The 14,463-nt window shown below is 27.0% G+C and overlaps 1 protein-coding gene across 1 annotated transcript; it reads right to left on the bottom strand.

The window, feature by feature from the left end:
- Positions 1-3,142: 3,142 nt before the first annotated feature.
- LOC100166720 (condensin complex subunit 2) lies at positions 3,143-9,510 on the bottom strand. Its single transcript, XM_001943124.5, has 12 exons — positions 9,303-9,510; positions 9,102-9,218; positions 7,205-7,312; positions 6,961-7,131; positions 6,614-6,896; positions 6,334-6,537; positions 5,949-6,125; positions 5,565-5,832; positions 5,157-5,262; positions 4,897-5,040; positions 3,595-3,699; positions 3,143-3,529 (listed from the first exon to the last, which is right to left on the bottom strand). Exons 1-12 carry the CDS (start codon positions 9,324-9,326, stop codon positions 3,320-3,322), a joined length of 1,917 nt encoding a protein of 638 aa, XP_001943159.2. The 5' UTR covers positions 9,327-9,510; the 3' UTR covers positions 3,143-3,319.
- Between the last annotated feature and the right edge of the window lie 4,953 nt (positions 9,511-14,463).

Below are 14,463 nucleotides of genomic sequence, written 5' to 3'. Positions count from 1 at the left end.
ATTTAGCTATAATCTCTATCGAAAAGAATTAAAATATAATGATATTATTGATCAATTCGCGGATATAAAGAGTAGAAATATTGTGCCTATTGCTATATTTTATATTTGTTGTCTTATTTTGTCAATATTTTTTTGATAACTTTTATTTATTATATTAAGTTTGATTATATGACATGGTGCGTTATTAGTTAATTTACTTATTCATGTTGTTGTAGGTGCAAGGTACTATATTTGTTAAGATTATTTGCGCACATTTGAGTTTCAAATTTGGGGAGTATAGCTCCCAAATGCGATATGCAACTGACGTGCGATAATGACATTTTAGGCCCCGCAAATCGTTGGGACGGCCCTGCCCTCAAATACGTTCCTGCACACAATTGTTTATTTTTTTAATTGACAACACTCAAAACCGTACTGCATTATACTATTGAAGTTATCAATTAATGTAATTTTTATTATATTTTCATTACATGGAAATAATTCTAACTAAATTACATAAAGAGTTACTTTCGTTGCCTTATTAGTTACAACCCAAAACAAGTAAAAACTTAGTTATAAAAATGAATGTAAAGGTACATTTATCTTAATTTAAAAATTGTTTTATCATTAATCATTAAAATGTATGCTCTTCAAATAATTGTAAAATTAATTAATTTGTGTAACTAATTTTAACTTACTTAACTTGACTGATTTACTGTATCCCATGAAAATGATAGTATTAAACTGAAAACTAGCAGTTATACTACCTCAAATGGTGATCACACACAAAAATAAAAATAAAAAAATAAAAAAATATCACTGTAAAATCATTACATTCATCGCTCCACTCAAAATCTAAAATATATAAATACATCATTGTAAAATTAATATCGTTGCCGTCGTGCAAAATGTGTCTAAGTGAAATTTGAACTTTGTTGGGAAACCACAATTGAATATTCATAATGGTCGGGAAATTAAACACTTAGTCAAAATACAACAGCCTATAACTTGGTATATATTGAACATTTTCACTTGGTCGTTTTTTCTATATTTGAAGGAGGACTATGGTTTGGCCATATTATTTCACTTGGTCACTTTTTGCACGACGGCGACGATATATTCTTCAAAAAATAAGGTATTAATGAATTATGCGACATCTTGTTAATCATCACTGAAGGTGATTAATCAGGTGAAAATAGGCATAACTATTGATGGAAAAAAAAAATAATTAAATGAAGAATTAGTGTATAATGTAGTATTATAATAAAATAATAAATGAATAAAAAAATATTCAAAATTGTTAAATATAATATATAAGAAAAATTAACATATTTTATAAGATAAAAAAAATAAATAGGTAAAAAAAAGCAACATTGTAAAATCAATATGTTCCTCAAAAAATAACGGTATCAATGAATTCTGCTACAACCTGTGTTAATTATCACTGAAGGTGATCTATCAGGTGAAAATAGGCATAACTATTGATGGAAAAAATGAATTTTATTTAAAAATTACTGTTAAATGTTTTATAATTAAATAATAATTGAATAAAAAAATATTCAAAATTGTTAAATTTAATAAATAAGAAAAATTAACTTATTTTCTTAGATAATTAAAAAAAAAATATATAAAAAAATATATCATTATAAAATCAATATTCTTCAAAAAAAAAAGGCATCAATGAATTCTGCTACACCTTGTTGTTAATTATCACTGAAGAAGATTAATCAGGTGATAATAGGCATAACTATTGATGGAAAAAATTAATTATATTTAAAAATTAGTGTAAAATGTATTATAATAATATAATAAAAATTAACTTACTTTTATAAGATAGTTAAAAAAAATATTAATGTACCTCAGGAAATAAGGTATCAATAAATTCTGCAACATCATGTTGTTAATTATCACTGAAAGTGATTAATCAGATGAAAATAGGCATAACTAATGATGAAAAAATTTAATTATATTTAAAAATTAATGTATTATAATAAAATAATAAAAAAAATATTCAAAATTGTTAAATATAATAAATAAGAAAAATTAACTTAATTTATATTATTAAAAAAAAAAAAAATACATCATTGTAAAATCAATATGTTCCTCAAAAGATAACAAATCAATGAATTCTGCTACATCTTGTTGTTAATTATCATTGAAAGTGATTAATCAGATGAAAATAGAGATAACTAATGATGGAAAAAGTTAATTATATTTAAAAATTAATGTAAAATGTATTATGATAAAATAATAAAAAAATAATCAAAATTATTAAATATAATAAATAAAAAAAATTAACTTAATTTACAATATTATTAAAAAAAAAAAAATACATCATCGTAAAATTAATATGTTCCTCAAAAGATAGAATATCAATGAATTCCGCTACATCTTGTTGTTAATTGATATCACTGAAGGTGATTAATCTTAAAAAGTAGAGATATATAATAACTAAGGCTTGTAGCAATTGCATATTTGTTTTACACAGTCACAAAAATAGCCGAGTGCAAAACAAATATGTTTCATGCTTTCACAAAGCTTACTTTTTTATTTTTGATATAAATGCATATTTTGAGTTTTTTTTTGTTTTTAGGGCATATTTTTTCAATTTTATACTTTTGAAGATATTTTAACTTAATTAATAATTCTATAAATTTTTTCTCCACTGACATTTTAATTTTAATTGATACAACTAAAACATAAATTTAATTTTAATTTTTGTCATATAATATGGTTTTAAATTGTCTGCATGTGCATGTTTTTTCTAAAAGCGCTTGAAGATCGCCAATAAAACGATAAGATTAATTTAATTAATAGATAGAATTGTGGCTAAAAGTTCTCTGCCCTAATAATAACAATACAACAAAAAAAAATGAGTGATATCCCAACAAAAACACTAAATATATAAAAAAAAAACCGCTTTAAACGTTGTGATTTTTATAACCAAAGCTTTGAACTATAGATATAATTTATGTTAAAGCGGTCTGCTCATAATTGAACTTAGCAACTTGGAATAAAATAATATAAAACATTTATATCAAATTTAAAGTATATTTTAGTACAACTAAAAATAATTTATGAATTATTTTTAAATCTAACTTTTTAATTTTTAATGAACACAATGAAATAGTTGTAAAATGTTAAATTATAAGTATTGATTATATATTTTCAATGTTGTATGAATTTACTTAGGTATGTATAAAATATTTCTTAATTATAAATTGTATGTTAGCTTTTAAGAAATAGATACACAGACTAAAAAGAAAATGTAATTTATGTACTTAGACAATGAATATAAAATAAGAAAAATAAAATGGTTTTAATCATCAATTACATTTACTTATTTCATTGGTTTGACAATAAATGTTTCTTCCATATCATTTATGGCACAATATTCTTTGAGCAATTTCAGACCTCGCTCATTTGCCAAATGAAGAAGACCGACAAATACCATAGGTATTGTAAGTCCATCGCGTTCATTAATTCTTAATTTTACTAGCAAGTTAAAAAAAGATAACTTTGAACTCCATTCACTATTGGGATCAGTTTCCTTTAAAAATAATTAAGATTATAAATAAAACTACAAACATCATTAATCATTATATAAATTCTTACAACACATTCCTCGTCAATAATATCAGATATTTCTTTTTTTAATTCTGCTATATCCATTCTTGATTCAGATTTAATGCCCATAACATCTTCATCTTCAGAGTTCAACTAGAAACAAAAATGAATTTAAATTAAATTAATTGTGATAATAGGTTGGAAATATATGTGGGAATATAACAGTTTCAGAACCAGATGGCAGATGTCACCCTAGTGGGAGTTTGTGTGCGATTGTGCTTGACCAAGGAGTCAGTGGCATGTATTACGTATCATAAAAAAATTGGTTGCTCAAATAATATAATACCACTCATAATATTGTTATACCGACCTATAAAATGTCATATATCTCTCCTATCAATATCCACCCACCCATATTTAAGGTATGCCTGAGCAATACTTGGATCCTATGTTACACGTCACTGAAGAGAGTCAAGTCAGTCTTAAGAAGCACAAAAACTATGTGCAAATTTGTAAATCGTGGAGTCTTGTGATTTGTTACTTTTAAGTTATCATTAATTGTATAAAGTGTTGTGTTGTAAATAAATAGTAAAACAATTTTTGTCAGTCATCCTAAATCCCATATATGTTTATATGATGTTTACATATTTTACCACAGTTATGTTCTCAATATACTCTAAAAAATATGTTGTTATATATTATTTATAATACATATTATGTTCATAAATGCCACAATGTGTTTAAAATATTTTTTGATCTAAAACATGAGTTTGTATGCAAAATAAAAAAATACTCATTAATTGCGATATATAATTAACACGTCGAGTGTCGCGGTCAACAGGTAGTCAACAACAGTGGCGTTGCCTCTGAAGCCGCAGTCGACAATTCGTATATGCATCTTTATGGCCTTACAATTTACTCGGTTATCAGAGCAATTTTTCCGTTTTTATACGTGGTTATTCAGTGAAATGTCTATTTTGCAACAGTGTATTAGGATTTTATTTTACTTATTATATATAAACGAAAATAATAATATTATTTCATTTTAATTTGTATATATATTATTCATTGCTACAGGTATAAGATATTTGTATATTTTATTGTTGGATATTAATCGTTCAAATACTAAATAATAACAACAAGCATGTTTGTAGCAAAAAAACAACCACAATCCACTGGAGGACGACGTCAACACACAGACGGCCGACATAATTGCGGGACTGATTCCACGCGGATACTCAGGCACCGCGTGCCAAATCTACGTGGCACTCATCGTATTAAATATAACTAACAACTTAAAAATCAAATTTTGAGAAAACATAAATGTAAATATATAAATATATAAACTACCTCTCCAGATACATCCAATATATCATCAGTTCCATCATTTATAATTTCTTCATCATTTCCATTTGTTGATTGTTCAGAGTCTCCATTATCAATTTCCATGGATTCTAATGTTTCGACAATGCTTTCACCACAATTATTGATATCCTAGAAATACAATATTCACACATATTTTTAAGAAATGGTTTACATAATATGTATTATAAATACAAACTGGAGGCATATTTTCTATAATATTCAATCATTTAAATTTGTATTTGTACCTGACAGGAAGTTTCAGAATTTGAAGCTTCAGAACAAATATCTTTTTTTCGGTTCTTGTGTATCCACCAATCTGGTTTAATTTCATTATATTGTAAAAAATCAAACCTAATTTAAACAAATTGTATTAATTGCGCATGTGGGGCTGATAAAAATGTTACTTTTTTTAAATATTGATGCATACAATTATATTTTTATCAGTAGAATACAAATTCACAAATACTTGTGAAACACATGTTTATCTTATATTATATAAGCTAAATAAGACAAACATATAAAAGAGATGTAGAATCTTAAACTCATGAGTGGATTAGTCATTAAAAGTATATATTTAATTATATAATTTGACACTATATTAGTTATGGTTATAAGTTAAAAGAAAACAATGGTTATAATAATTGTTTACTTACTTATATTTAATATCAACATCAATTGTTTGTGTATCAGCTATATTATCAAGTGGATCCCATTTTTGTAGCGTACGAGCTAATATTTTTTCTTTACCTTTAATATTATTTTCCAATATTTCATTTATTTGGCTTGCAACCAACCAGCTTATTTTAACTCTATCATGCTTAAATTGATTACGTCTCTTATTAGTTTTACTATGTTTAATATTTTGCTGAGTACATTCATCAGTATTTTCATCAATATTTGAAACAATATCTTTTCGTTCATCTATAAATTAGAACAAATTTTAAATAATCATTTAAAATAATCATTTCATTATAGAAATTGTAAGAAATATAAGGAAATTTGATATTATTTTATACACATTTTTTTTTTTTACATACTTGGAGTGCACGATTTTAATGCTTTCACCATTGCTTGCGCTTTCCAAGCCTTTGGTCCTTTCCAATTAGCAAGAAGCTTAGGATTAAAAAAACTATAATCTCTATCAACGTTATCAATACATTCCAAAAGTCCATCAAGTAATGATGTATCTTTATTTTTATCATTTGAATTAGAATCTTAAATACATATTAAAATAAATAATTATTTTAAAAGTAAAACATTTTTTTGAAGTCCATAAATATCTGTTAATAATGAATATTACAAATTGTAAGGTTAATTTGCTTAGAAGTATAAAAACATGTAAATTTAAATACATTTTTGTAATAGACAAACAAAGGTATCCATGGACCATTAAGTGATTAATATATATATTATAATATATACCAAGTTCATTATTATCTGGTTCATTATTATCTGGTCCATTATCATCAAATACAGAGTCTTCAGAATTATTTTGAAATTGATGATTATTGGGATCAAAGCGATGCTCAATGCCGTCTAATTTATCATCGTTCGAATCGTCAACTTTGTCACGTTCGGCTATAAAACCTTTAAATTCAGGGCAGATATCTCCTCGAATAAATTCATCTAAATTAACAACTCTATTAATATGTATTAAATTATTTTTATATAATACTTAAATAATAATTGAAATAATTCATACCCATAATACGGAAAAAACTTTTATCAATTTTTATTGTTTCCTGATTCTTTTTTTTTTCATCAAATTCTTTTTGTCTATCTTTAGCATCTTGCATTTCTTCTGCCAAGGATTTACCGGAGTACATTGATAAAAGATGGCTAGATGGACGATTAGTGGAAAATAATTCATTACAATTAAAGCTAGAAGTGATATGATTTATTAGATCTGGATTGAAAGGAGTTTCATTTTCGTTTGGTTTACGTCTTAATTTTTCATTTGTAGTCAGCATCGTTCCTTTTCGTCTCTACAATCCAAATAATTTATTTATTAAAAAAAAAAAATTATTATTATTAAATGTTGAGAGATACCTTTGGTTTCTGAATTTTCGGTGCATTATCATCATCCATTGGAGTTGTACTTTTTTTGTAGTTCATGGATTTAAATTGTTCAACTAGTCTACTAGTTGTTTCTGTCAAATTGTCAACACGATAAGAATAGACTTTGGCTGACGCTTCAAGATAGTCACTAATCTCTTGGAACTAATATACAAATACAATTCTAACAGATTAGTATATTCAAGGTCTAAATTAACATATTCTGTAAATTATTTACCGAGGTAACATCATTATCATCATTAAAGATTGAGCTTTTTTTTTTCTCCAACCAAGAATAAAAATATCCAATCATATCAATGTCAAATGCATTGGAAACATTTATTTTCTAAAAAATAAATTTAAAAAAAGTTAGTGTTTATTCTATAATATTCAATAGATGGTTTAATTAATAGTGCCTAAGTAAACGTGATGCCTATGTGTTTTCACCATCTTACTAACATACATCATGGCAAATCAGCAAAATCAATTTTGTATTGTGAATTGTCATAGAACAGTATATTGACCAATTAGTCCTACATACAATTAAAGTTAAGAATATTAAGTATATGATTTCTTACATTATTTTTATATTTTTAATTGTAAAGCAAGTCATAGGTAAGTACTATGTAAAATATTTGAATTTAAAAATATTCAACTCACTTTAAAATTAAACTAATTTAAAAAAATCAATTACAGAACACAGATATTATTCTTACAATGAAATGTTTACTCAGCTAGCTATTAAAAGTTATAACACAACATGGATTTTGCTGAACACGAATATTATTTTGTTGTACATTGTTAAGAAAGAAAACTATATAATTATTATACAGGTATTATGTCCTCTTAACTTGACAAGCAGTATAGCTAACTCTAATATTTTATAGTGTACTAAATCATAGAGCTAATTTTGTTAAATTGTGATACAAGTCAAACTCAATTCGTTGGGTGTAAGCTTTTAAATTACTCAAAATGTATCTATCTATAAAAATGCTTGCTGTGCTTGCAATTATCCACAATTTATATACAAGTACCTTCTTCAAATACTTGACACCAGCTAGGTACTTTAATAATCTCTATAAATGTTTAAGATGTGTATATCATACTATAGAATATAAACATGTTAAAAATATTATTGTACCTATATCATAAACATCATAAAGGTACGTTATTACTTATTGTCTCAATAACTATTTGTAGTTAATTACGTCATATAGTAAATTGATTTATACCAATCATAGGTACTTGAACAAAAAATGATTTTTTCTGTGCATATGTTGGGTATACAAATATTTTTTTCTGAATAATACCTATAACTTAAAAAATTTTAAATTAATTCCATCGCTCTAACATTAAAAATAATATAATTTTATATTTTTGTACATCATTTTTGTTCCCGATTTACTATATTCTGCTTTCCTCATTGTGTATTTTCATTTCATCTTATTCATATTTTGTTTTTGTAACATTATCGTTAGTTCTACAGAATACAGGATCATTATTAAATAATTAGTGTTAAAGGACATAACAACACTATTTTATAAATTTTAAGTTTATTGGTGAATTAGGTATTGTCGAGGGTATTGTAGTCAAAATAATGAAAACATTTTTGGTAAAAATCCGAAATTAAGAAAAGTTATTATTCAACAAGATAATGAAAGTTGATGAATGGCAGCGTTAAGTCATATAGCCGACGAGTGATTAGCCGCCTATGTTTTAAGTATAAAAGTAGTTTGATTTACACAATGATTTTTATAACTTATGATGGTATTTCAAATTTTTTGATTGGGGGTTGGCGGTCTCGCCGTCTAAACAGTTTCCTGCCCAGAGAGCCACCTGTGGCCGGGATTCGAACTGGCGACAGTGCACGTCACCCCATTTTTACACGTAAAACATACATCGCCATTCATACTTCAGCTCTAAGACGTCACACAAATATTTTCAAACACCTGTAAATCTAAGAAAACTTGTTTTTAGTGTAGTGATGTCCTTTAAGCGATTGTCAACGAACAATAAAAACATGTTTGCTTATGGTTTAATTTTTTTTATGGAAGTCTATCACTAACAAATGACAGAAGCATGGGTTAAAGGCCAATGTTTAAGTTTTATAATACATTTATAAATATAAGACTTACGTTTCCAAAACACAGATTGCGGAATGTTTTAATCTTGTGACATATTTCTTCCGTCGATAAGTTTTCTGGACGTTCATCGTCGTCGTCAGACGAATCCGATTGGAGATAGCGTGACGTCTATAATACATGTTTTAGTATAACATTATAAACAATTTATTAATTAAAAGTTTAAAACAACTATATAATAAGCCGTAAACATACCGATGGCTGGTTGTTTGATTCCATTTCGTATGGATGTCTAACACTTGAGATCGAATTAATTTCAGTGTTATATTTTACGAACAAACGCCGGTACAACACAAAGGAAATTATGACCAGCGCAAAACGTTACCGAAGTATTGGCCGTGTTTGGAAAAATTTAATACCTAACCTACACTCCACTACAACAACGACAACAACAACGGTCAACAGTATTACATTGTTCTATGGTATTACTATCAGTAGGTGCAACGGTGATTTGGACAGATGTCGTTTACTTGCTTACTGCCAACACTGTGTTTACAGTTTTCGTAAACGGTTGTATTGTTGCTGATAGATAGAACCACCGACTACCATCGGCTACATAATAATCACGGTCTTGGAAGATATTGCGGCAATTTTCTTACACACGTACGACATAGGACGTTTGCGTTCGCGGTAGTTTCAATAGGGTCAGTTTTGATATTAGAGCGAATTGAAACTATCAAATTTTTAGGAAACGACATTATCTGTGTTCTTTCGTTGGTTTTTTACGATATTTTAATTTTTAAGTGAGTTATGACCATTTTCAGCTATGAATATTTTACATACCTACTTATAACTCGGTTAAAAATTAAAAAATCAACGAGAGAACACAGATAATGTTGATACCTAAGAGTTTGATGATAGGTCAATTCACTCTAATATCAAAACTGACAGCACAATACAATTATTAGTCAATATAGATTTTAAATAAAAAATATTACACAATACTAGAAGCCTTCCAAGGTGTAAACCAATGTGGATTTATTCAAATTTATTAAATCCACCTTGGTGTAAATAATAAAACATGTATGATCATAGATAAATAATATGTTTATTATCTGTGTGTATGGTAGTTTTTATCATGGTATTTACCATTTATATAATTATTTATATATACCTACATAATATTATATAGTTTTCCGTTTCCAAGGATTTCAGTTCAATATGGTTCATAAAAAAGTTATTAAGGTATTTTGCTTCAGTTTCAGTACTATATAAAATAAGGGGGGTAAGTGGATGTCGCTCTGCTGTACACTGTACAGTAGGTTTCAAGTGGGTCGATGTATAATGGATTGTATTAAACTTGAATTTAATGATACAATATCATTGTATAAGAAAAACGATTCTGAGCGGCGACGGTTTGTCAGTCAGGATATTTTATATTGGTTTAATTCATTATAGCTTGTAAGTTGAATTAATTGTATTATTATATTATTATCTTTATTATTTTCTATGGTGATAAAGAAAGCGTTAGAAATTTAAATCCCATTTTTAGCTGTTTTTTGTAATTTGTCGGTGGTTTTTCTCGTGGCATTAAACAATTATTGAGAAAATCGAAAAAAACCTCTCTAAAGTACCTACCATATTGATCCAATTTTCTAAAAGATAAAATAATATATGTTGAAATCGAAGCGCTCCTTCTGGTAGAAATTTTGAATACAGGGTAAAAAAAAATGCTACTAGGTTACTAGAAACGATCCTTATAGTTGAATTGATGCATTTTGACGTGATGACCAACACAAAAAAAAAATTATATAATAATATTACATGTAAACCTATGTTTAGTCATACATAATTATAATTATTACCTATATATAAAAAACAAATCATTTTAAAATCAATACATTCATTGCTCAGAATCTAAAACTAATCTCTTCTACAACTGCTGCAGTTGTATAACACTGTACTATTATTGCCCCTACCTATTAAAATAAATATAGCCCTACGAAATTGCTTATGGTAGGTACCTATATCATATTATATTCTATTTAATAATTATATTTTAATTTGCCGAGTATACAGCGTTCCTTAGAAATTGCGTTAATATTATAGGTAGTATTTCTATAATAACAGTGTATCGTTACACATTGTCCCATTATCCATGTACAATATGCTTATTATACGCCTCGAGAATATACATTATGTACCTACTAAAATATAATTATATTATAATATGCTATTGAAGTCACACACGTTGGACGTAAAAAAATTACTGACTTATTCGAGAGAAAAATTTAAAAATAGATCAAATTTAAGACACACCTAGGCACGCTGTAGATGCTGTAGGTCGCTGTAGCCTGTACCAAGAGGTATTGTTGACGTCAATGATCAAACAAAAAATTCTTTAACAATTAACGACGGAACTGTTTGTATAATTGTACAATAATAAAAACGTTTAAACAATACAATTGATATGTCAAAAAACGTGTTATAAATTATTATTATATATTTAATGTACGCTTAACTATTTATAGGTAGGAGTGTACGATGATGTACCTACCTACTTTCTCGGCTACTCGTTATACGCTGTTACGGTGATAATGACGATTGATTTTTAATTGCAATACAAATTAAAAACTTTTTTGACTCAAAGTTACAATAGATCTATTCATATTCAAATATTCAATACAGCTATATAGGTAACACTTCTATATTGTTGTATATTATATAGCTGTAATAAGAACGGAAGTATTCAAAAATTATAAATTATAAGTACCTAGGTACTGTAGGTATGTAGGTATCTTAAACATTTGACATTGGAATATAAAATTTAAAATAGTACCTAAACTTAGACTATAATAAATAAATAAAAATACCTACATACAACTATAGTCTATTTGGTAGGTATCTAGGTACCTATACACATACAAGAGTTTATAGATTATAAATATAGAACCTATATAGAAGTTTTGTAAAATATCATCATGGATTTTACGCTTTTTATATAAATACCTACATTATTGCTATATAACCGTGTAAGCTTGTAAGCAAATAGTAATATTTTATGTAGGAAAAGGACGACGTTTACGTCACTAACCATCATCCAAAAACCTACTGATATAATATATTTATATATACTCTGTTCAGAAACCTTACATGGGCAGGCAGGCTTTAATTATTGTTAGGATTTTTTCCAACTGCAAAAAATAGAATTTATGTTATAGTGACTTAAGACCTTGAGGGGTTTACAGTATGCACCTCCCCCAAATGTATATTCTATTTTAAACTAAAAAAAATCGTATACAAAAATATATTTTAAAATAAATTATTTAAAGTAGAACGTTGTACACGTACTAGTAGTAATATTGTTTGTAGGTAGTTTCCAATATACTAGGTACCTATGTCCTATATTATACTCTATTTTCATTTCCAACTTTCCAAGTTATGACTTACAACTTACTAGTATACAAACTGGGTGATTTATACCTACTGACTATATAGTAGGTGGTTACAAACCGGGGAGAATTTATGCACTGCTTGGGGGGGGAATTTTTTTTAAATTTTTCTAGCTTTCTTCAAAATTGTATTCTTAATATTATTAAGACATTAAGATTAAGTTGATTTATATTTTATTTTTAGAATGATGAAAAAATATATGTCATTGGTTAATAAAAAATTATTATTTCGTATCATTAAAACAAAAAAAGGCATTTTTAATGCTAATTTAAGGGGTGGAGGGGGGCATGAGATTTTTGAAAATTTACAAGGGGTGCGTGGAATAAAAAAGGTTGGGAACCACTGATATAGTCTATATAACAGCGGTTCTTGATCTTTTGTGGCATGCGGATCCCTGTAAAAATAATCTTTGGCACCACGATCCTCGAGTTTATAAGCAAATAAATACTATTTCAATAATTCTTTTTTTCACTTACTTGAATAACATTTGCACATTTTTTTACACAAAATTTCTTTTTCCATTATAAACTTCCTATAAGAGTTATTTTCTAATGCTGGTTTTGCAATTTTGTCAAAATTTGAACTTCAAAATATGCTTATAAAAATATTTGTAGAATTACGCTGAACTTTTTTTTTAATTCCAGTAATAACAACTTATGAGGAACCTATTGTATTATATATATTTTTAAAAATGCGTCCCTGATTACACATTTAAAGATAACAACAGCATGGATGAGTAAAACAACGATCCATTACAGCATTGAACATATAGAAATAGATTATTCGAAATACCGAATGCCGCATCGAATACTGACTATAATTTTCTAATAATGTATATATAGTGTTCTATTTATGTGTCTATAGGTAGGTACATGTCAGTACTAATATATTTTGAAAAATTAAATTGTTTTGAAATGAAAACATTATTCTTAAATAATTTGATTTCATTGAAAAAATCATATGCTTCAAGTTTTTAAGTTTTTAATTTTTTAGAACGACAACATATTAATATATATTTTTAATTTCATATTCTGAAGCAGAATATTTTTTTTGGAATACCTACTTGTAATACTTACTTCAATACATAACAATCGATTTTTGAATGAGTAGTTATAATGGTTATAATAGCTGTGCTTGAAACCGATATTTTATACTGATTTTGAATACCAGTTAAAACCGTTAAAAACCGAAACTGAAATCAGAAAAGATATATACCGATACCCGAAACCGAAATGGAAATCGGGACTCTACCCCGCTCATCAATACAACTAAAGTATACTCGTTTTAAATTCGACTTTTATGTATTATATCTTGGTATATACTCTGAAAAAAATCCTACTCAGGAATAAGAAACTTAAAAATGTAGACATATCAACAAAAAAACTCGACACCAAAAATGTTGTTTTTCATTTAGGTACCTACCTAATTCATTAATTGAAGTAAAAATAATATTTTCAAAAAAATTAAAACTCTTAAAAATATTGAAGTATATATACGCACTTAAAATTCTAAATATAGATCGCCTTGAATAATATTATTATATCTAAGATATTCTATTCGGTGTTCACTGTTCAGTATGTTCTCCAGACTCCAATTCTCTACATATTGTATAATCGGGAACGGAATTTGAAAACGCGCACGACATTAATTTTGTATTAGGTACCGTAACGCTGCGCTGTAATGTATTTTAAGATTTGCATAAAACACGAAGGTTTTCAATGTAACGATCCGAGCTCGTTACCACGAGACGAGCGAATATTACTGTGCATATATGCATAATGTACCCGGTGATTGCACTAACGACGTTAATGTATATCTACCTATACTGCACGCGTTATTGGACGAGCTGCAGCACGGGAAGGGTTTTACAATATAATATAATAATAATATTATTATGGCGTCGACGTAGACAATTCGATTTTTGGAAACGTGTTTTATAATAAATTGCGTGAAATCAAATAAG

Source organism: Acyrthosiphon pisum, chromosome X (genome assembly GCF_005508785.2).
Source record: "Acyrthosiphon pisum isolate AL4f chromosome X, pea_aphid_22Mar2018_4r6ur, whole genome shotgun sequence".
NCBI classification, from domain to species: domain Eukaryota; kingdom Metazoa; phylum Arthropoda; class Insecta; order Hemiptera; family Aphididae; genus Acyrthosiphon; species Acyrthosiphon pisum.
This window is presented reverse-complemented; position numbering and strand designations above follow the sequence as displayed.

Bases quoted from the DNA above. Each gene is read 5' to 3' on its own strand.
- LOC100166720 (XM_001943124.5), bottom strand. From the start codon at position 9,326: ATGGAATCAAACAACCAGCCATCG. The intron at 5,833-5,948 runs GTATGTAAAAAA...TCTAATTTATAG, and splicing joins ATTAAAATCGTGCACTCCAA to ATGAACGAAAAGATATTGTT. The intron at 3,530-3,594 runs GTAAGAATTTAT...TTATTTTTAAAG, and splicing joins TTATTGACGAGGAATGTGTT to GAAACTGATCCCAATAGTGA.